At 38.7% G+C, this 22,939-nt stretch overlaps 1 protein-coding gene across 1 annotated transcript; it reads right to left on the minus strand.

Annotated features, from left to right (window-relative positions):
- Positions 1–495: 495 nt before the first annotated feature.
- On the minus strand, positions 496–8,935 carry MTERF1 (mitochondrial transcription termination factor 1). Its single transcript, XM_028117235.2, has 3 exons — positions 8,883–8,935; positions 8,312–8,369; positions 496–4,067 (listed from the first exon to the last, which is right to left on the minus strand). The coding sequence occupies exon 3, from the start codon at positions 4,034–4,036 to the stop codon at positions 2,900–2,902; it is 1,137 nt and encodes a 378-aa protein (XP_027973036.1). The 5' UTR covers positions 4,037–4,067; positions 8,312–8,369; positions 8,883–8,935; the 3' UTR covers positions 496–2,899.
- Between the last annotated feature and the right edge of the window lie 14,004 nt (positions 8,936–22,939).

Raw genomic sequence — 22,939 nt, forward strand, 5'->3', positions numbered from 1 at the left:
GCTGTGCAAAACTTTTTATTTGGATGTAGTCCCAATAGTTTATTTTTGCTTTTGTTTTCCTTGCGTAAGGAGACATATGCATAAATATGTTGCTGAGGCTGATACCCAAGAGATTACTGCTTATGTTTTCCTCCAAAAGTTAATGGTTTCAGATCTCACATTTAGGTCTTTAATCTATTTTGAGTTTATTTTTGTATATGGTGTAAGAAAGTGGCCCACTTTCATTCTTTTGCATGTAGCTGTCCAGTTTTGATGCCGAATAATCTTTTATCTCCTCTGCTACCCACCTCCCTCAAGTTCCTTACAAACTTGTTAGATTCCAAAGAAATGACTCCGAAAATACTCCCATAAAATTCAGAATATGTAGGGAACTAATACTTGGCTAACAATAACAACATTTATTCCCAATAATACCACCATACTGATATGTGCTACATGGACAAAACTTGAAAACATTATGCTAAGTGAAAGAAGACAGTCACAAAATAAAACACATATTGTATGATTCCATTTATTTGAAATGTCCAGAATACACAATTTAGAGAGATAAAAAATAGATCATTGGTTGCTTAGGGCTAGGGAAGGGGGAGGACAATGGGAATTTACTGCAAATGGACAAAGGGTTTCTTTTAGGGAGCAAACACGTATCCTAAAATTAGATTGTGATGATTATACAGCTCTATGAATTAAAAAATAGTATGTTGAATTGAATAATTTGATGTTATATGTAAATTATGTATCAATAAAGCTGTTTTGTAAAACACTGTAACTTTATTATAGCTGTCAATGAACAGTTACTACCTACAAAAAGACTTATAGACTCTATGTTACCTGATTTTTGCCAACTCTGCAAGGTCAATTTTTAATCTTACAAATGAGAATACAAGTTCAGTGAAATTGAAATATTTACACATACAGAGCTGGTCAGGAATGATGCCCAGATATACCACTCCAAAGAAGTATCTCTCTAAAGCCAATGTTTTCTTAACCATGCCATGCTTGCCATCAAATAGTGTACTGGCAATAAGTTTAAGTATCATTGACATCAAATGGCCTTGAAAAAACAGGCATTTTGTTTCTATCAGTGGCAGGAGAAAGTTTTTTTGAGGCATCACTTAGGAAATGTCTTCAAAGGTTTAGCACCGTTATTTAATTCAAAATCTACATCTAGAAAACAAAAGTCTCTAGAAAACAACTGGAAGTAATTAAGGTCATATAATTTGTCATTTCTCTTTCAGTTTGTATCAGAGCTAGATCATGAATGTCTTCAAAATACAGACATCATCTCATCTGTCATTTTTTAAGTTGGTGCATCTACAAATTCCTTGTTCTTTATTTATATTAGATAAAATGCCCATTAAATATAAAAATACAGAAACTAGGGGCGCCCGGGTGGCTCAGTTGGTTAAGTGTCTGCCTTTGGCTCAGGTCATGATTCCAGGTTACTGGGATCAAGCCCCCCCATCGGGCTCCCTGCTCAGTGGGAAGCTTGCTTCTCCCTCTCCCACTCCTCCTGCTCGTGTTCCCTCTTTCACTGTGTCTCTCTCTGTCAAGTAAATAAATAAAATCTTTAAAAAAAAAATACAGGAACTATAACCATTTCTTTAAACTACACTAAGTAAAAATATTCCTTTATTTAGATTTTTACTTACATTTCATTTTTTTACAGACATTTAGAGGTCTTTACAAACAACTTGCTAAGTCATTCCAGAAAGGTATGCAGATAAAACAGGTAATTAAAAAAAAAAAAAAGAAAAACAGATATACTGAAAGAACCATAAATTGTGACTCCTTCACCTATAATGCAACTAATCACTGTTTAGTTGCTATATTCATCTATTTGCTGCCATAACAAATTGTCACATATTCGGTGGCTTAAAACAACACAAATTTATTCTCTTATGGTTCTGTAGGTCAGAAGTTTGACAAGAAGTTTCAGTGGGCTAAATTCAAGGTCCCAGCAGGGCTGTGTTCCTTTCTGGGGGCACCAGGGGGAAAATGTTTCCTTGCCTTTTCCATTTTTCTTAGAGGCCACCTGCATTCCTCGGTTCATGGTCTCTTCCTCCTTCAAAGCCAGTAAATAGGGTCAAGTCCTTACATCACATCCCTCTTCCATTTTAAGGACCCATATGATAACACTGGGCCCACACAGATAATCTGGGATAATCTCCCTGTCGTAAGGTCCTTGACTTAATTACATCTGCAAAATCCTTTTCCAGTGTAACAGAACACATTCAGATTCTGGGAATTAAGACACTGACATCTTTGGGTAGCCATTTTTCTGCCCATCATAGTTGCCACTGTCTTTAAAAAAATCAGGATATACCCACAGTAAATTGAGCCTACCTTGGAGGGAAAGGGGAACATACTAATGGTTTAAATGAAGAATGCAGAACTTGAGATGAAAAACCCTCCTTTTTGGTTTGTCAGATTTTTACTGGCATTCTATTTTGAAGATGAACCACAATTAGATATGTGGCTATAACAGGAAAAATCAATTGCAATTCAAAACCCCGAGAGGAAACAGAACTGTCCAAATGAATCTGTTGATTTTTTAATCTGAACAGAAACCATAAAAACTTATTTTGTACTTTCTATCTTTCTACATATTGTCCCACGCTGGCACTCAGGAACTACTATTCATATGACAGTCACAGCCTGTAGCATATAACCTGATGTTGTATTAATTCAAACTAGAGAAAAGGTAGCTAGCTGGGAAGACTATACTGGAACATACTGACCATGAGTTTTTACGAACCTTTAAAATAAAATATCCAAAGGATCATTATGTATGTATATATGGTTAAGAAACCAAAATTCTTTTTGAAAGGCCCAAATTCAAAATGACGTATCACTACATTGTTAAGACTGACACTTTTTAATTTCCCAGAACAATGTTCTATTCAATGTTTAACTTCTTCAACTTAGCATTATATCTTTTTTGACTCCAAGATAAAAGAGCAATGTTTGATGTACTGAAGTTATAGCCAGCATTTACCAATTCTTTGATTCGATTTTTTAAAGTATTTATGCTTGAATCCAAAATCCGAGGATTTTCAATTATTTGTGATATGCTAAATTTTTCTTCTATGAGGCAGTCTATTTTATCATTAAACTTTTTCTCTCCCAAGAAGATCACATCTGGATAGCGTAAAATAAACTTGTGTATCTCTTCTTTAGTACACCCAAGAAAAAACAGCTTCTCTTTGATATTTGTGTAGTTTCTGTTGACATAGTCATTGGAAAGGTCTAGAATTTTAGCTCCTGGACCACAGAGCAGAACAAGCAACTTCTCATCATTCAAATTGAAAGTTGACTGTAAAAACTCAATGTTAGTTTTTACCCGTTTGGTACTCTGAATTAAGATGAAAGGGTTTTTTAAAATTATCTTCCTAACAAAATCTCTGGGCTTATTGTGACCCAAAGACAAACAGACTTCTTGCAAAAATACAATCATCTGTTTATTCAGATCTAGACTGTTGGAGAAGGTACGTGGAGCATTGGTCAATAATCGACAAAGGCATTTATGCGTCAATCCAACTGAATAGAGGAACTTTATATTATTCTCTAAGTTTAGGTTATTATTGGACCGAAAAAAAGATTCAGGAGAACGTTGCAAAATATTTATAATTTCAAGGTCTGATGTCATAATTCTTCTCCACAGATCCCACCGTTCTGAAAGACTTTCAGGTGTGCGTGTTATGGCTCGTGGATATCTTGATATGATACTAGCAATCACTTCTTTGCTAGCTCCTTTGGACAGAAGGAACATCTTCAGGTCCTGCTCTTTAGTTCCCATCCTATTAAAAACTCCAGGCTGTCGTTTTTTTGCCATGTCAACGTCTACTCCCATTGTAAGTAAGTTATTCACTAATTCTTCATTCTCCAAAGACTCCCTGTCTGCATTACCACACTTCACACTAAAAAGCCTAAATGAAACTGATTTAAGGAGGACTTCTGCTGAAAATCGGATCATCCAACATCTTGAACCAAAGAGAAAGTTACTTCTCATACACAAGAAGTTTCTTGGTGCCATAATGGTCAGGTATCCCAAACCTTTTGGAATGCTGTGTAAAACAACATACATAATATTATACAAATGCATGTGTTAAACAGCTAAAAACCGTATTAAGGTCCTATAAGCATCATGGTCACTTCTATAAGAAAATATGTATAGCTCCAGCTCTCCTGGTGCTGCAGTAACAATTCAACCACTGCACCCCCACTCTTTAGTTCACTGCTTCTGATTATCTGTGGGCCTGGGGCTGCTTCCATTCTTAATGTGAAGAAAAGCATTATAAGCATCATCACTGATCCACAGCTATTCCTGCCTTTATCTTGCTCTTTACATTTGGACTTGCCTGTGTTTGCTACCCAAAACCAGTTGACCCTCCCTACTTCTGCTTTATCCTCCTAGTTTTCAAACCTCTGGCTTATTCCTACTAACCAATGCTTTCAATTCTACCTTGTCTTCCAACTTCCCAGATCTCTGGCCTTGCCTCTGCCTTAGCTACCAGACTACTTTGCCCCTGTTCCCTTTTCCTGGTTCCTCAAACTCTAAATATAGCCTTGAAAATCAACACTTCAGACTATCTAATTTCCACCTTAAACACCTTTTTCTAGACTCATGGTTCTCTTTAAACCCATGCTATCATTAGTCTTAATTCTTAGCTTTATATAGACCTCTGGTCAACAGTTCCCAATCTCAATCCCATGTCCTTCAGTTTACCCTATTACCCCCTGGGTTGTAACCCAACTACTCCAAACCAATTTTTATCTTCAAAATGATCTAGTTGCACTATTTAATCCACACAGTGGAACTGTGCTGAGAGCACATAAACAATGAAGAGTTACTTTCACCATCCTCCTCTACCCTGCCACGTTATAAAAGATGAACCCAGGGCTCTCTGCATCTGTTTCACAACACATAACTTCAGGCAAGTGACTAAAACCTCAATAACTCATTTTCCTAATCATTTAGAAACGGGGCCCAAAATGTATGAATTTATATATGATAATAACCATAGGTACCTACTAAAATAAGTATCTGCATTTATAGGAAATACTTTATCAGGAAAGCAACAGAAAAATTTTCTTCTGTTATTCAATTTGTCAGATGATTTATGTTCTTTAATTGTGGTCTGAGTCATAAAACACATGTATTTTTTAATTGTACTTTTTCCTCTTTATATAGCTGTGACAAACCTAGCTCTTAATTGCTAATTACTAACAATGGGCTCTTATCACTTAAAGGAAGCATTTCCCTTCTCACCTCTCCAATTAAATATAAAATAGGGGCGTCTGGGTGGCTTAATCGGAGCCTGCCTCTCCCTCTGCCCGCAGCTCCCCCTGCTTGTGCTCTCTCTCTCTGACAAATAAATGAATGAAATCTTAAAAATAATCTTTAAAAAATAAAAATAAAAAATAGAAATAGATGGTTCCAACTCACCACTAATATCTCTGGGCTTGAGATACTGCTTTCAAGATCAGTGTCAAAGAAAGCCTCTCTGTGTCTGCCCTACACTATTTTTTCCTAAGATTTTATTTTTAAGTAATCTCTACACCCAACCTCGAGATCTCGAACCCCCAACCTCAAGATCAAGAGTTGCACACTCCACCGATTGAGCCAGCCATCCATCCCTTAATTACACCAAGATAACAAGAATTTAAGAGTATGCCTACTGTCAGGGAACTCTCCGATATCTCAGGTAATCTACAGATCTTCAAAGAATTAGAAAAAGATTCCCAAACTATACTATCAAATAACATTCAAACAAAAATGCAAGACACTCACAAAATAAACATCAAACAGCAGCACATTTTAGATTGCCCCATACCCTGAGTTCACTATTCTGTATTTCTCCATAATTCCACATACTACTCTTTAACTACAACTTCTTCCAAAAATGCATGAATTTAGAAACTGAAAAATAAGATCCTCATTCTAACTACAGAATGAAGGCTCTACCTGCAGAGCTCAACAATCTGTTCTCTCTTCCAGATACACAAGGGTGACCTCTACTGGATAATGGTACAGAACACTGACAGTGGTAGATAAGACCCGTGCTTTGGGAATAGGGGTGAAAGATGATCCAATGGGCTATAGGAAGCAAGCAGTGACACTCTAATTTATATCTGTCTTAGCCTTTTAAAAATTCCATTTTATGTGTTTTATATGTACAATATAATAGTACTGTAAAACATGTATATAATTAGTAAATAAATATACATACACTGGAGGTACATGTATGAAACCTTTTTTACTGAGAGTGTACACAGTCAAAAGTCTGAAGACAATTACTCTAGACAACAAACTCTTGAGATGATTAGCACCATGACAAACAGGCTGAGCAAGCCACAGAAAGTTCAAAAGGAATTGTATTAATAACAGACTAAGAGTAAAAATATATGCCAAATTTCTTCACAAAGGAGTCATATATCTATTAAGGTTTCTCCTGAATCTATGTCTTATGTATAATTCGCTCGCTGCGGAAATATCTTCCACATGAATTAACATGTCTAAAACCAAACTGAACATCTTTACCAGCCCCCAAACTAGCCCTCTTCTGATGAATGGAATCACTACCACTTGATCGTAATAGTCACTCATGATAAAAATCTAAAAGTGATTACTTTCTTCCTCTTCCTCAACCCCAAAGTCATTAAATCATGTAGATTCAGCTTCCTCAGTATCTTCGTTAGCATCTCTACTCTTTGCTGTTCTCCCTCACCCAGACTGTAACAGCCACCTAACCTGCTTCTCTAACATCAGTCATGAAAAACTGCCACCATAGCATAGCTATAAAACAAAGAAGTGATTACATCCCTTATTCCCTGATTAAAGACCTCTATAGCTCTCCCCTAGAAAGCAAAATCTTCACACTCACCCTCAACGCTCTCACCACACCATTCCAACTACCTTCCTAGCTATCTGCTCTAGTCTACCACCTCACAACACGAGGCATTATTGCCTCTCAAACCTCAAATTCTAAACATTCTTGCCCATTTTTGTCTCCTTGCCTTTGTGGAAGCTATTCTTTCAGAAAGGCCCATCCTCCCATATCTATCCATAAGTACAAGGTCTCATTCAAATACTACCTTCCCACAAATCTTTAACTTAACAAATACTGCTGAAGTGAGTCATTTATCACTTATTACTAAAAAATCTAAAACCAGGGGCACTGGCTCAGTCAGTTAAGCGTCTGCCTTCGGCTCAGGTCATGATCCCAGGATCCTGGGATCCAGCCCTGCATCAGGCACCCTGCTCAGTGCGGAGTCTGCTTCTCCTTCTCCCACCGCCCCTCCCCTCTCCTCCTGCTCTCTCTCGCTTGTGGTTGGTTGATGAGCATGTGAGGAAATGCAGGAAATTCTCCAAATACCACTGTTGGAAGGGAATTTGGGACCATCCACCATATCCTTTAACCAGCATTTTCACTTCTTTAAAATTATCCAGAAGAAATAAAAGGACAACACACATTTGTTATTAAAAAGGATGACTATCCTAACATTTGCTATAGCAGAAAAGAAGAAACCCACCAACAGAATGATTCATAAATTGTGATACATCTGTGTAATATTAATGCTATACAACCTGATTTTTTTAAAAAGAGGCATATCTAACACAATGGAAAGATATCCAAGATATGGTAAGTGGCAAACCACATAACAGTACAGTTAAAATAATATCACTTATATAAGGGGGGGACATTAATATATAAAAAGAAGGTAAAAAGGCAGTAAGAATTATCTCTGAGAGATTAATGGGGGCTATGTACTGTTCCTGAAATACTGTGATACTACTTAATAAACATGTTATTTTGCAACCAGATAAATTAAGAACAAATTAAATTGGCTTAGGGGTGCAAAAAGTACTGGGAAATATGTGGCCTTTATCAGTTTTTCAGTTTTCAATACAAAAAAAGTTAAGCACCTAATCAACATTCAAAAACATTCCTATAATATCTAGCAAGGTAGTAAGTATATAAGCAACCTAATGCAAAAAGTATCAACTGTCTCAATCTACAAATTTCAAAAATAATATTCCATAATTTATTTAAATATTTCAGTTCACTCTTTAACCAAAACCATTATTCCAAGGACTAAAGTCCAAAATTAACAAATACACTGAAAACCTCTGTACTCATAACTTGTAAGGCCTGAGGAATAAGATTTCCTTGTTCTCTGCAGCACTCCCTTGATAAAGGGACTTTTAATGGAGATGGCTAATCACTGCCCCAGGGTACTACATTCCAGTTGGTCTTTAGATAAAACAAAGGAAGTTTGGAGATCTTTACAGCACTCCATTTCTCACCTAATTTGTCTTAAAGAGGATGTTCCATTTCTCCTGAAGAGCTGGAAAACAGCTGTCCCTAAAAATGGCAAAAAAAAAAAGGGGGGGGTGGAGGGCAAAATACTGTCAGCACTTCGTGATACAGAATAAAGAAATCAATCCCAGCTAACACTGCATAACGTTGTGAAAAGCGTCACCGCTTATGTACTAAGCATCTCTGAGATACCGAGAGTAAAACGGCAAGAACACGCCCGTGAGTATTAACGGGAAAAGGTGGCGTAATCACGCATTGTTTGTAAAACTGGAGCTAAGTGCTTCACATATACTGTCTTACTTCAGCCCCACAACTTAGAAGGTAAGGATTATTCCTAAAATTAGAAAATCGGGAAAAAGGCGGAACTCTGTCACAAGTTCGTATTAGCTCGCTTAATATAGTAATTACACGGGTTCCATTCCATGGGTTCTCCCGCTCCCCCTTCCTCCCCAAAACCGACTCGCCAAGGGGCTGCACAGGAAGGGGACTCCACCATACATCAAAATCACCCAGACCCACTTCTAAAAATAAAGAGCATAAGTGCAGCCAGCCACAGACCTCAACCTGGACTGTATTAATACTCGGAATATGGCTTTACTTCCGCCTCTACGGCCTGGGGCGAGACCGAGAGGCGGAAATGAACAAGACTAACTTCCGGTCGCGTAGCGGTGGCGTCGCCTTCTTTGCGCCCCCGGGCGGCCGCGCCGCAGCCCTCTGCAAGCCTGAAGCGAAGAGCCCAGCAGGGGGCGGCAAGAGACCGTGGTGAACTCTGGGAACGGGCGGGCCGCCTGGGGCTGGTTTTGGAGGGAGGCGGGACCATGGGCTTCCCCGAAGCCCGGGCCTGGGGCCGAGGGTGGCTGCGGAGATCCATTGCCTGCTGGCGACGTGCGGTAGGAAAGTCGCTATTATATACATGAATTTTGCAACCTGATAGGGTAATTATGCTTATTAATATGGTTAACATATGTTGGTAAACACCTTGGCGTTTGGTTTCGGAAGACGCGTGCAATCTGGGGCTTCTGAAGAGTCCCAGATTCTCTTTCTTTCCTGAGCTACCTTGGAAATCCTGGAGTGTGGCTGCTAGTCCTAATTCGGCTTCAGCAGTCAGGCTCGGAAGCAGTTTTGATATACTTCGATTTAACAGCTTGCAGCACGAATTATTTATGCTGCTTCTGAAATTGTGACGAGAGTAGGCTATTTAAAGTTTCAACAGAAACAATCTCCACAGCAGAAGCGTTTTTGTCACCCTTGAGGGCGTCGTTTATTTAAATCTTCCTGGTCCTGTCATTCTCACTTGACTGGGGGTGGTAGCAATGGAGATTAAACTTCAGTTCAAAGCAATTCCGCTGAATTCTCCAAAAGAAAGATTATACCTAAATTAATGAAATAATCCTCAAACTGCCAGGTTATTTTCCAGAGGAAGTGATTTAGTCTTGAGAAAAACAAAAAGTAGGGGAGAGGGTTGTTCCTGAATTCTACTGCAAGGAAGAATTTCCTGCTTTACCCTACTCCATGTAGGAGCATATGGTAAATTTTTCTTTATCTCATTTCTGCACCAATTAATGTTTTATCTTCACTCTGTCCCTTAGACTAGGAGCTAGCTGGTATGTTGTCACTTTGTTTTGAATTAATTTTCTGTTTTATTGGCTTATAAGGGTAAAGATTTACCTTTGGAACCTTAAATTACCAATAATCAGTCTTTCTGGTAAGTGAAATTACTCACTGCTGTCCCTCCAGGTAAAAAGTAGTCCTGAAATGTTAGAAGTGGTCTTTATGTGAATTTCCAAAATCTATTTCTGCATGGAAGGAGCTCCTATATCTGAGTTTATATTTACTGTCATACATAAATATATAAACTTACATGCATAAATATATAAATATTATATTTATAAGCTACTTTACAATCAATGTTAAACAATAAAATCTATTCTAGGAATCATTGAATTTCAGACTTAAGACCTTTGAGATTATGAATCCCTCATTATGAATCCTCTAATTTTGCCAATGAGACATGGAAACCCTTACAATAGAAGTCAGCAAGAGAATACATGTGTTATACCTCCTTAACCAGTAAGTCTTCTATGATTTATACCACATGCACTGACAGAGATTATCAAAGGTTAGTTCAGACTTACTTAGGCGACATCACTTAAGTTTGTTTTTAGTGATATGTGTAGGTAAAGGAGATTGGTTCTTTTGGAAATAAGTGCCGTATTTCCTATCCAAAATTTTCTGATTACAAATAAATTTTAAATGCATATTATAAAACACTGAGATAATGATGGTTGGATTAGCATGGTGTATTGGCAATTTTTTTCCTTCTCCTATTTCTGCAAAGAGGTTTAATATTTAATGATTTGCGAAATGTCATTACCTCCCGTAAGGCAGTGACTACTACCTCACTGTCATTAGTGGTGTATTACAGGATAACCTATATATAGCTTGCCTGTATTTTATTCATTGGTTCAGTGAACATTTATTAAACACCTGTGTATTCCAGGCCTTGTTTTCAGGATCAGGGGGATATAGTGGAAAATAAGCGAAAGCCACTGCCCTCCTTGACCTTATTGCCCTTGATAGGTCTCACTCAGCCTGAGTGTCTGCTGCTCTGCATGCTTCCCCTCATCGGACCTCCCCAAGACCATAGCTGATCCATGCCCTACTAAGCTGATATAATTAAGAAGTGTGATTGGAAACATTGGAGGGCTGTGTGTGGTAGAAGACCAGAGGCAGGGAGTAAGCAATGATGAAGAAACAGAGAAGAAAAGGGATAAGTAGTTGCAACATGGTGGAGGGGAGTTTTTCCTAGTGTCACTCACTTGGTCTCTGGGCTCTCTAAACAGCAGGAATTGACTGGAGGCCAAAAGAAAGTTCCAGGCAAGGCTTTTATTGGGGCTTATTCTGGAGCACAAGGGAGACAGCACAAAGAAAAGAGTTCTTCAACTGAGTCCTCTAATATAGGCCAGGGAAAGTTTTTAAAGGGACTAAAGAGAGAAAGGAGTGATGCTGAGACATACAGAGTCAGGAATTTCTTGGTGCCTGCGCACTAAAAATTTATGCTTCTTCACATGTCGCAAGTCTATTCATTTAGCATGTTAAATCTCCACCCATGTGTGTAGGTTTTAGTATTATAATGAGAGGAATAGTTGGTGAAAAGTCAGGGCAGGGGGTCCACCTGGGTGCAGACTAGTTTGGTTCAGTCTTTACCTGTCTTCGTAGTTCAGTCCCTCCTCTAGGTAATCATCCTGCTTCCACATTCCTGCAAGATATACTACTCAAGAGGCATAGAGTTTCAGCTGTCCAGGAAAGCTAGATTTCACGGTCAGGTTTGAGGAGGCCCAAGTCCAGTCCCTGCCCTATCTCACTAGAAGCTGTTCTAAAGTTGTCGTCTTTCAAAGTTTTTTTATAAAGTCTAAAGTAATCCAATTTTTAAGTTAAATTTGTTTTGTTATATATCCCTTTTACAGCTTTCTTTTCTGAAACCATGGTAATATTAGGTGGCATATGTGTTTTTAAATGACTTCACTTGAGAAAAGAAAAAATTGCCAAGTCTGTATTGGAGCATCTCCTCCCTCTTTTTTTCATCCAAAAGTCTGTTGCAGGGAAAAGTAGGGACTCTGGCGCCCTCCCTCCCCAAGTAGGACTTAAGACACTCTGGCGGTGAGCTGAAAGTCAAGTTGGAGTACAGAATCTATGCTATATTCAGAAGCACCTCTGCCCTTTTATAATTAAGGTGGTTTTTTTTTTTCACTGTGTCAAAAGTGTCTGCCTGACCCGCTCTGCCCAGGAAGTATCCTTAGTTTTTCATGCAAATAGACTTTTGGCACACCACAGCCCCTTGGTTGACCACTCATGTTCGAATCTCAGCAGACCCAATTAAGGTCAGAAAGGAAGTAGCCCTCCAGTTCCCCACCCTCCACCCGCTACAGCAATACCCAGACTCCTGGGCTCAATAGACAAATGCAACCCCCCACCCCACAGCAACTTCCTAGACAGACCTACCAGCTTCCTACCGGTGTAGTTTGAAGTCCTCAGAGGAACATCATGTCTCTTCTCCCGTTCTCTTGCTTGAGGTTATCTTGTGTGCTTATGAAAACACATGGAAAGGCTACAAATTGCTTACTGCTGTGTAAAATAATAGATAAAGTTACCCTGATAATCACAGGTTAACACTCTTTCTGTCTGCTAACAACCAAAAAAAAAAAAACCCCAACAAACAACTTAGCTTAATTTCCCCCTTTCCAAAAACAATTGCTTTTTAACAACCTTGGATTTCTTTTGAAATCTAAAGATTTAACTAGTGGCAACTTTCTTTCTCTGAAATATGCCTGACGGGGGTCTAGAGAGATCCTTGAGTCGGCCTTCCCACTCCCACACTCATTACCACAAGGGCTGTGGCAAGGAACTGAGTACTTAGTCTGGCAAATTTGCTGATTCCAGACCTGATATGATCCCAGATTCCCACAGTAGTTAGACTGCCACCACCAACATGACAGAGTTGGCTGAGAGAAACACAGTAATCATTTGAGATCCCATTCAGCCTTGATCCCATTCAGCCTGGTGAGTTTAAGGACCTTTTGGGTTGTTTGATCCTATAGTACCATGCTTTCAATTACTGTGAAGCCATTCTTAATCACTGGTAGAAAAAAGTGATCTTACCACAAAGCAGAGGAGCAAATATTCACAAAACAGAATAAAATCTTCCTCGTCCAAAACTATCTCCCTTCCTAATTACAGTATTTCTTCAAATTCTACCCTTAGAAATTTAGTCCTTGGTATTTATAGCATGGTGGTTTTAAATCCTAAACATATTTGAAAGGGGAAACAAATTAAGCCAACAGCCAACACACTTTCTGTAAAGGGCCAGAGAGTATGTAGTCCACAAAGCCTAAAGTATTTACTATCTCTTTTGCACATTCTTCTTTTTTCTTTCTTTCTTTTTTCACAACCCTTTAAAAATGTAAAGACTGTTAGCTCATAGAGCACGTGGCCGCTGGTCATAGTCTGCGGACACCTGCATTAAACTACAGTGAGCTACTGTATACCTGTAACCTAGTTTCTTGACTTAAAGCATCCAAAGAATAGGCATTTTGAGGAAAAGGACATAAAAGAGAAAAATGTTAATATCTGAAAACATCATATAACACTATGTGGCAGGTACTGTTCTAATCATGTCACCTATATTAATCCGTTTACATCTATGATGGAAATAATATGATCTCTATTTTATGAATGACGAAACTGAAAGAGAGGCTAAGTAACCTGCCCAAGCTCACACAGCTAATAAGTAACTGGAACCTAAGAAGTCCAACTCTAGAGTGTGTGATCATAACTGTGATGCTACGCTGACACTCAGAAAATAGTATTTTAATTCACTGTAGAAACTATAAAAATAGAAATATTTTTCTATAGAAATTAGAAAAAGAATGCAAATTCACCCATAATTCCATCACCTAGAAATAATCACTATTTACATTTTGTTTATATTCTTCCAGAATATTCCTATATATAAAATTCTTTCCTTTCTTCAACCTATGAGGTAGGTATCATTTTACAGATGAGGAAACTGAGGCTTAGAAGGGTTAAGTGATTTTTTTCAAGAACATAAAGCTGACACGTATGTGGAACCAGGATTTCAAACCAGGTTGTTGTTGCTTCCAGAACCGGTGTTCTTAACCCCTGGCCTATACTGTATTTGAGTTTATACTTACTTCTCACTCTGCTCCCCACCTCCGCTCATGTGCTCACTTTCTCTCGCAAACAAATAAAATCTTAAAAAAAGAATGAAGAAAGGTAAGTTGGGCAGACAAAAACATCTCTGTCTACTACTACAGTTGGTTAGCCAGAATTGGAGTTGAGATCTTTGATCTCCCAGTCCAATCCTCTCGTCATTCCTCTGTTTATTCATTTAGCACGTACTTACTGAACACTCTATCAGGATTGTATTTAGCCGCACGTAACAGTGGTAGTTTACATAGCAAAATGTCTAGAGATGGAAGTGGGTTTTGGCATTGTTTTCTAATACCAGGTAGTCTCACAGTTTCCTAAGCACAGCACTGCACTTCTTTGCCTCCGATCCTTTGTTCACTCCTCTGCTCACCATAGCCACTTGTTAGGCACTCTCTTCGTCTCGGTTTGTTAGGGCTGTTATAACATAAATGCCATAGGCTAAGTTGTTTAAACAACAGACATTTATTTGTCACAGTTCTGGAAACTGGGGAGTCCAGATCAAGGTGGCAGCAGATTCGGTGTTCAGTGAAGTCCCACTTCCTGGTAGTTGACTGTCTTCTCAACGTGTCCTCACATAGCAGAAAGGAGTAGGAGAGCTCTTTGTGGTTTCTTTCATAAGGGCACTAATCCCCTTCACAAGGGCTTCAGCCCCATAACCTCATTACCTCCCAAGGCCCCTTACCTAATATCATCACATTAGATGTTAGAATTTCAATGTATACATTTTGGTGGAAACACATTAAGTCCTAACAGTCACTTAACCTAGAAACTGTGATACCATCTCTCCCTGAAGCTTTTCCAAACCCCCATTTGGAGTAAATCTCTCCCATTTCCATATTTCTGTAGCACTTTGTGCAATCAGTATAACACCAGATTTATTCTACCTTGTGTTTAAATTAATATGGTGCATACATATCAATCTCTGCATTATACCGTGATTTCTTAAGGGCTCAGACTGAGTCTCATTCTTCTTTGTGGAACCCAGATGCCAACTGTTCTCCCATCCTCTGAATGCACCAGCTATACATCCTCCCTGCTAGACCCAGAACCACTTTGAGTTCTGCCAAAGTAAACCACATCACCCGAAAACATTAGTGAGCAAAGTGGACTTCACTGTAGGTTTTGTCATGGAGATGACATACCACACTACACAGAAAAACAGCTCTCAGATCCCTTGTTAGACCCACCGGCTCACATTTCCTTCCTTTTGGCTTGTCCTCCTGACTTCAAACTCCTCTCTGCATTATTTTACCTAAATTCAGAGGTGCTTCAGCCCTAGCTCCCATTGGCACACTCAAACCCAGCATGAAGCTCAGCAAAATAAAGTCCCATGTAGGTAACAGGTCCCACTCTTCTCCATAGTGGGGGTTCAAAACAGCAGATAATATTAAATAGTGCTAATAATATTTAGTGAGTATTTATTTTGCATAAAGTACTGTCATCCCTGCAAGGCATATTTTATTATTCCCGTTTTACAGTTGAGAAAAGGGAGGGATGAAGAGGTTAAATAAATAAATAAATATCACACAGTCAAAAAGTAGGAACCAGAAATCCAACCCAGGCACTTTGAATCCAGAGCCTGGGCCCTTAATAATTAAGCTCCACTAATTTTTATAGCACCTAATACCATGCCTTCCCTAGTAAGTACATCAAAGTGTTGGTTGGATTAAATTTACTTGTATTTCTAAGATCATCAGAAATATGCAGTTTCTTACGTTTCTTTTTTTCCAGTTGCAAGCATTTATTTTTGTTTATGAAATACCAAATATCCATTATAAGAAAAAACACATTATGTTAAGTTAAAGCAAAAATTATGAGTATATTGCAACTTTTGCTAGTTTTATTTTTCTCAGCTTTACTGAGGTGTAATTGGCAAATAAAAGTTGTATAATATTTAAGTTGTACAACATGATGATTTGATATACCTATACATTGTGAAATGATTACCACAAATCCTTACAAACAGATTAACACATCCATCATCTAACATAGTTACTATTATTTTATGGTGTGCTAAGAATACTTAAGATCTATTCTCCACAAATTTCAAATACACAATACAGGATTATTAACTATAGTCACTGTGCTGCACATTCATCCTTATGGATATCTAAAGCTTTCTGTTTGTACTGGTATTGAGTGAATGAACTGACTAATTTACTGACTATGCAACTCAGCTTCCTCATCTGAAAATTTGTTCATTCAGTTGGTCATTTAACATTTATGCATCCACCCTGTGGTCACTAGAGAAACAATGAAGCATAAGAAACACTCCTTGCCTTTAACAGGCCTGTGGAGATATTCACAGTCCAAAAGAAAAGTGTTAAACCGGATAATATCGAAGGTCCCTTCCAGCTCTAAAATTCTATAATTCTATTGAGTGGGAGGTTTGCTCTCCTTGTACAGAGGTGGTGGACGACTGTCGTTGTGTAGACACTGGGAAGAAGAGATGGAGATGGGACTGCTGAGGAGAGAATTTCGGGCTGCCCCTGAACCAAATAACAAGGAACAGGAAGCCTTGCCTGCACCCTCCAGCCTTCCTCCCTGCACTCCTAACTCCGCTCTGCTCAGACGGCCGGGGTCCTCCTGCTGTCCCCCGAGTCCTCCAGGCCCCATTTGACACTAAGTAAGCCGACTGACCATGCGTGTTCCCTACTCAGAGCTGCCAGTAGAGCTTTCCTCTTCACTTTTCCCCAGGAGCTGGACACTTGATCCTTTCACTCTGTCACTGTCATATCCTGCTGTTCTCAGGCCTAGCTGCACATCACCCAGGGAGCTTTTTACACACACTGAAGCCCAACTCCCCACCTCTAGGGATTCTGATTTAATTGGTTTGACATGGGGCCCAGATACTGGTCTAGTTTTTTGTTTTTGTTTTTTAAATCCTCAGCAGATGATGGTTGCCTGGGTGGCTCAGGTCATGATCCTAGGGTCCTGGGATCGAGTTCCACATCAGGCTCCTTTCTCAGCAGGGAGCCTGATTCGTCCTCTGCCTGCTACTCCCTCTGCTTGTGCTTTTGCTCTCTCTCTCTGACAAATAAATCATTAAAATCTTTTTTAAAAAAATCCTCGGCAAATGATTCTAACGTATACCCAGAATTGAGAACTACTATACTTCAGACACTGGAGTTGCTTATTTTCCCTTGCTGGTAAGGGCCCACTCTGGATTCTGTTCCCAGCCAGGGAAAATTCAAGGCTAGCAGCTCAGCGGCTCAGCAGCTCAGGGCTTAATCCCACTGTGGCCTGGACTCCCAGTTCCAGCAATTAAAGGCTGTTGTTGTTCCTTGTGATTAAGCTCCTACCCCAAAGGAACACGGAGAGTAAAAGAAGGCGAACCAGTTGCTGGGGAGGCAAAACAGCAGGTGTTTACTCTGATGCCCTCCCACTTCCTTCTGCCCCTCCCGCCATTCCCTGCTCCAACCTCGGTAACAAAGTTGTCCTGAGTAAAGAATGTCTCTTTGGTAACAGGCATGGATAGGAAATTAATTATCTGACCTAACATCTCTCAGCCATACGTATGTCAAGCCAGATGTTTCTCTTTATTTACTACATGCACGTCTATTGGTGATACCTTAGTTTCCCAGAGATATTTCATCTTTAACCTCCTTTTCTTCCTTCTCTCTCTTTGAACTTGTATTTAGCTAATTCCAGAGTCATCTCTCTCTTGAGCCATTTTTACAAACCTCCCTCACTATGACTCTGATCACACCTAAGCATAAGACTAATACCAGAGTAGGGCGCCTGGGTGGCTCAAATGTTTAAGTGTCTGCCTTTGGCTCAGGTCATGACCTCAGGATCCTGGATCGGATGCTGGGATCAGGTCCTGGGATTGGGTCCGCATCAGGCTGCCCGCTCAGTGGGGAGTCTGCTTCTCCCTCTCCCTCTGCTCCTCCCCCTGTTCCTGCTCTCTCTGTATCTCTCTGTCTCAAATAAATAAATAAAATCTTTATTAAAAAAAAGACTAATACCAGAATAAAGGGAAGTGACATTTTTTAAAGTGTAGTTTTGATGTGAAAAGGGAAACAACCTCTAGAGTCCATGAAAGTGCTAAAAAACTTCTTCACAATTCCCACAAAAATCTATATTTTCTTTATTGTCCTCTAATAAAACTTTCCAGTCAAAAACCAACATTTAACATAAATGTTATTTTTTTTTGAGAGAGAGAGAGGTGGGGGAAGGGCAGAGGGGGAAGGAGAGAGAGAGAAAGAGAGAGGCATGGAGCCTCAGTGTGGAATCTGATGTGGGGCTCAATCTCATGACCCTGAGCCAAAATCAAGAATCAGACGCTTAACCAACTGAGCCACCCAGGCACCCCATTATGTTTTTTTTAATCAGTTTGTTGTTTTCTGCTTTGATCTTGTTTTACAACAGTTTTGGTTTTTACTGTTTTTTTTTCTACTACTATTTCTTATAACACTTCATTTTGTGGATTACAGTAGTCCCCCCCCCTTATCCTTAGGGGCTATGTTCCAACACCTCCAGTGGATGCCTGCAACCATGGATAGCCCTGAACCCTATATATACTATTGTTTTTTCCTATACATACTTACCTATGATAAAGTTTAATTTATAAATTAGGCACAGTAAGAGAGTAACAACGTAACTAATCATAAAAGCAGTTATGACAATATACTATAATAAAAGTTATGTGAATGTGGTCTCTCTCTCAAAATATCTTACTGTACTGTACTCACCATTCTTCTTCACATCTTCTACATCACATCTTGTGATGATATGAGATGATAAAATGCGTACATGAGGGCGCCTGGGTGGCTTAGTCGTTAAGCATCTGCCTTCGGCTCAGGTCATGATCCCAGGGTCCTGGGATCGAGTCCCACATCGGGCTCCCTGCTCAGCAGGAAGCCTGCTTCTCCCTCTCCCACTCCCCCTGCTTGTGTTCCCTCTCTCGCTCGCTCTCTCTCTCTCTCTGTCAAATAAATAAAATCTTTAAAAAAAAATGTGTACATGATGAGAAGTGAGGGGAATGACGTAGGCATCATGACATAGTGTTTGGCTACTGTTGACTTCCTGCTGATTCGTCAAAAGGAGGATCATCTGCTTCCGGACTGTGGTTGACTGCAGGAAATTGAAACCACAGAAAGTGAAACCACAGATAAGGGGGGCCTACTGTATTCTTAGAAGATTAGCACCGCCTATAACGTCTTAGTTGAAAATTCCACTTGAGTACAAAGTGTTGGAACCCAACTCATCTGTAAATTGAGGACTGCATGAATATACCTAGGCACTCCCTTAACTAAGAAGTCTGCTTTTCCAACGTCACAGGGGCTGTTCTTAAGGTTTCCCAAAGGTGAGGAATGAATATGAAGGCAGATTTTAATGACATCCATTTCTTTTGATAACACTGATGACTTCCTAGCCATCAGTGAGACTGCAGGAATTACTCTCTTCTTTGGCCCTGGAGAATCTGCTATATATATGATTTTCCCAATGTCAAGGACAGTATCATGACACAGTACCCCTTACCAACTTAATTACTCTGACAATCTGAAGAAGCAATTCTTATCATAATGTCTACAACTATTGTCAGAAAAGTGCTTTTACAAATCAAACATTTGTCTAATTAAACATACGTTCTAAAATATGTTCATTTTTCTTGACATTAAATATAAATCTTAGTTTGATTGTTCTCTGTTTTGACCAGGTACTGTGATTCTCTGTGAACATTAGGAAAAGACAAAAGAGAAAAATAAGAGAGAGAGAATTTTTAAATGTTTTAAAGCACATAAAACATTTTTTTCTATTATATAGTGATGTGTTCTGTATTGCTCAAGAGTATCACAGTCATGATTTATGATCTTGATGTATTTTTAATACATATTTAAATTAGTCATTATGTATCAGATATCCTAAGATCGTTTAATTAATTACCTGTATTATCTAACCCTTACTTAAATATCTTTTCTAGACATATTACTCCTACAGACTAAATTATTCATCTCACCAAACTTTCTAAGCTGACAAAGCTAGCTGAAGTGCTATTGTGAAAGCAAGTCTCAGCTCAACAAATACTTTTTCTTTTATTAAAAGATAAGGGTAAAGAACTATCATGTCTAAAAATAGATACTTGGAGCTTAAAATCTGTCAGACCATATGTTGTACAACTCCAAGATCAAGGAAACAAAGACATCTCTCTCCTGGGGGTATGTATTATTATTCATTCTAGGGTATCAAGTACCAGTCCATATGTATGACTATACAGTCATTTAAATATCGTTAGAAGAGAAACCGAATATGAATTCCTGGGGATAGTAAAGGGAAAATATGAGTCAGTTCACACTGATCTGATCTGCATGTATTTGTCCTTGTGTTATGAGAATGCATGTGACAGTGTGATTTTTTTTCCCCCAATGTTCTTGAGATTTCTTTTAAGGAAATAACTTTTCTTGTTTCTCTTTGGCAGTCAGTGGAATGATCACAAAATATAAGATTTGAGACAATCTTTACCTATAAACAAGATAGCATTTTATAAACTGTTAGACAATCTTTATAATTCTTTTTCTGTATTTAAATTTTAACCTTTTTTTCCTTGTGGATATGTTATTTTATTGTTTTAAGATTTAAAAACTCCTTTTAAAACTGAAGTAAGTTTTCAAACCTGCCATTAATGTCTAAATATGTTCTACATATGTGGTACACATTCTGTAACATTGAATATATTTTATATGGTGCAAATTCAACCATCTTCAGAGATTCGGTTATAGTCTGATGCCAGAATATCATTCTGAGACAGTACATTAGTACATTGAAGCAATTTGGCAGTTACTAAGTTCGGACCACAAACAATTCCAACCTCCAGGGGGGATTCTTCTCTGCCTTTATAACTATCAGGTCTCCACTTCTCTTTAGATTGCAGAGACCCAACCACACTGGCATATTTACAAAGCCAAACACTTTTGAAATGTTAAGGGTAAGAGGTTCAACTGCTCTCTAATTACTTGGCAATGATTGCACAGGCTAGTTTTAAAGGTAGAAATGTCTGTTCTTTGTCAACTAACAAAAGACCTTCAGCCATCTTCAAGTGATGGAAGGGGAAGGAGGAAATGAAAAGTAATATCAGACAATGTATTTCTTCTGGGACATGAGGCTATATTTCTTTTAGTTTTTAGAAATGTTTGTACAGGGCGCCTGGGTGGCTCAGTTGGTTGGGCGACTGCCTTCAGCTCAGGTCATGATCCTGGAGTCCTGGGATCGAGTCCCGCATCAGGCTTCCTGCTCGGCGGGGAGTCTGCTTCTCTCTCTGACCCTCTTCCCTCTCGTGCTTTCTATCTCTCATTCTCTCTCCCTCTCAGGTAAATAAATAAAATCTGTAAAAAAAAAAGTTTGTACATGTATGTAAATGTAAAGAAAAGTGTACACACATGATATAAACATACAAAAGAATACTCAGTATAAACCTAAATCTCTCTCCTTTTCCTTAGTTACCCAGTTCCCCTCTCTGGAGGCAAACACTGTACCCAGTCTCTTGGAGATTCTTCCAACAATAATTCATGCATTTGCCAACATACATGTATAAGTTCCCTCTCTCTCTTCCTCTTACTTCACTCTAAAGGTAGTCTACCATATACTTTTCTCTGTTCCTTGAGTTTTCATTCTTAAAGATTGTTTCAGGGGCGCCTGAGTGGCTCAGTCAGTTTTAAGCATCTGACTCTTGGTTTCGGCTCAGGTCATGATCTCGGGGTCGTGAGATCGTGCCCTGCCTCGGGATCCATGCTCAGGGCAGAGTCTGCTTGAGATTCTCTCCCTTTTTCTTTCTCTCTCTCTCTGCCCCTCTCCCCACTCAGGTGCATTCTGACTCTCTCTCTCAAATAAATAAAATCTTAAAAAAAATAGATTGTTCGAAATCAGTATATATAAAAGTCATTATTTTTATATTGTCTGTATAGTAATCCACTGTACAAATATACCATAATTCAACTAAACAGCCCTTAATAACATTTACTGTTTCCCATCGTTTACTATTACAAATAGGCTCCAAAAAAAAATATTTCATTTGCATATATTTTGTGCTGTACATATGCAAGATTATAGAATAAAAACCTAGGAGTTTAGATTATTGGGTCAAAGAGTATGAGCATTTTGGGGGCACCTGGGTGGCTTAGTCGTTAAGCATCTGGCTTCAGCTCAGGTCATGATCGAGCCCCACATCCGGCTCCCTGCTCAGCGGGAAGCCTGCTTCTCCCCCACCCACTCCCCCTGCTTGTGTTCCCTCTCTCGCTGGCTCTCTGTCAGATAAATAAATAAAATCTTAAAAAAAAAACAAAAAGACAAAGAGTATGAGCATTTTTTAATTTTGACAAATAGAACCAAGTTGCCCTCCATGAACATTGTACCAATTTTTGCTCCTAACAGCAATATATGAGAAGGAAGCAATGTTTTTGACTAGGACCCACTTCATATTTATACTCCAAAAGGAATAAAAGCATCAATATATTTTTTTACATGTTATAAATGTCAGGAAACTCTAGCATTTGGGAAATAATAAAATACAAAGTAAGAGATAGCAAGCTGACAGAATATAGTAACCATTTCATACTTTGTTGATAAGCAAGAAAACTACCATCGTGTTACAAGAGAAAATTTTGAATTATATTTTCCAAAACCATGAAAACTGTTAAATCTTCATATTTCTAATGATAATGCTATTATTAGAAGTAATAGAGTTATTGCCAATAATAATGATAACAAAAGAGGAAATATTGTATGGAATATACAAAACTGTCATGATACATAACAGAAATATACAATTGGACTGTGACTTTTTAAAAATCTTTATTGTAATAATAGGTATCACAATGTTCTGAGACACAAATTAGCCCTCAGATTTACTAACAGTTATTCTGGAAGTACATTGTAAAATAATTTTG

This window comes from Eumetopias jubatus, unplaced genomic scaffold (assembly GCF_037043125.1).
Source record: "Eumetopias jubatus isolate StellerSeaLion01/CBP00866 unplaced genomic scaffold, mEumJub1_p1.0 scaffold_14, whole genome shotgun sequence".
NCBI lineage: Eukaryota > Metazoa > Chordata > Mammalia > Carnivora > Otariidae > Eumetopias > Eumetopias jubatus.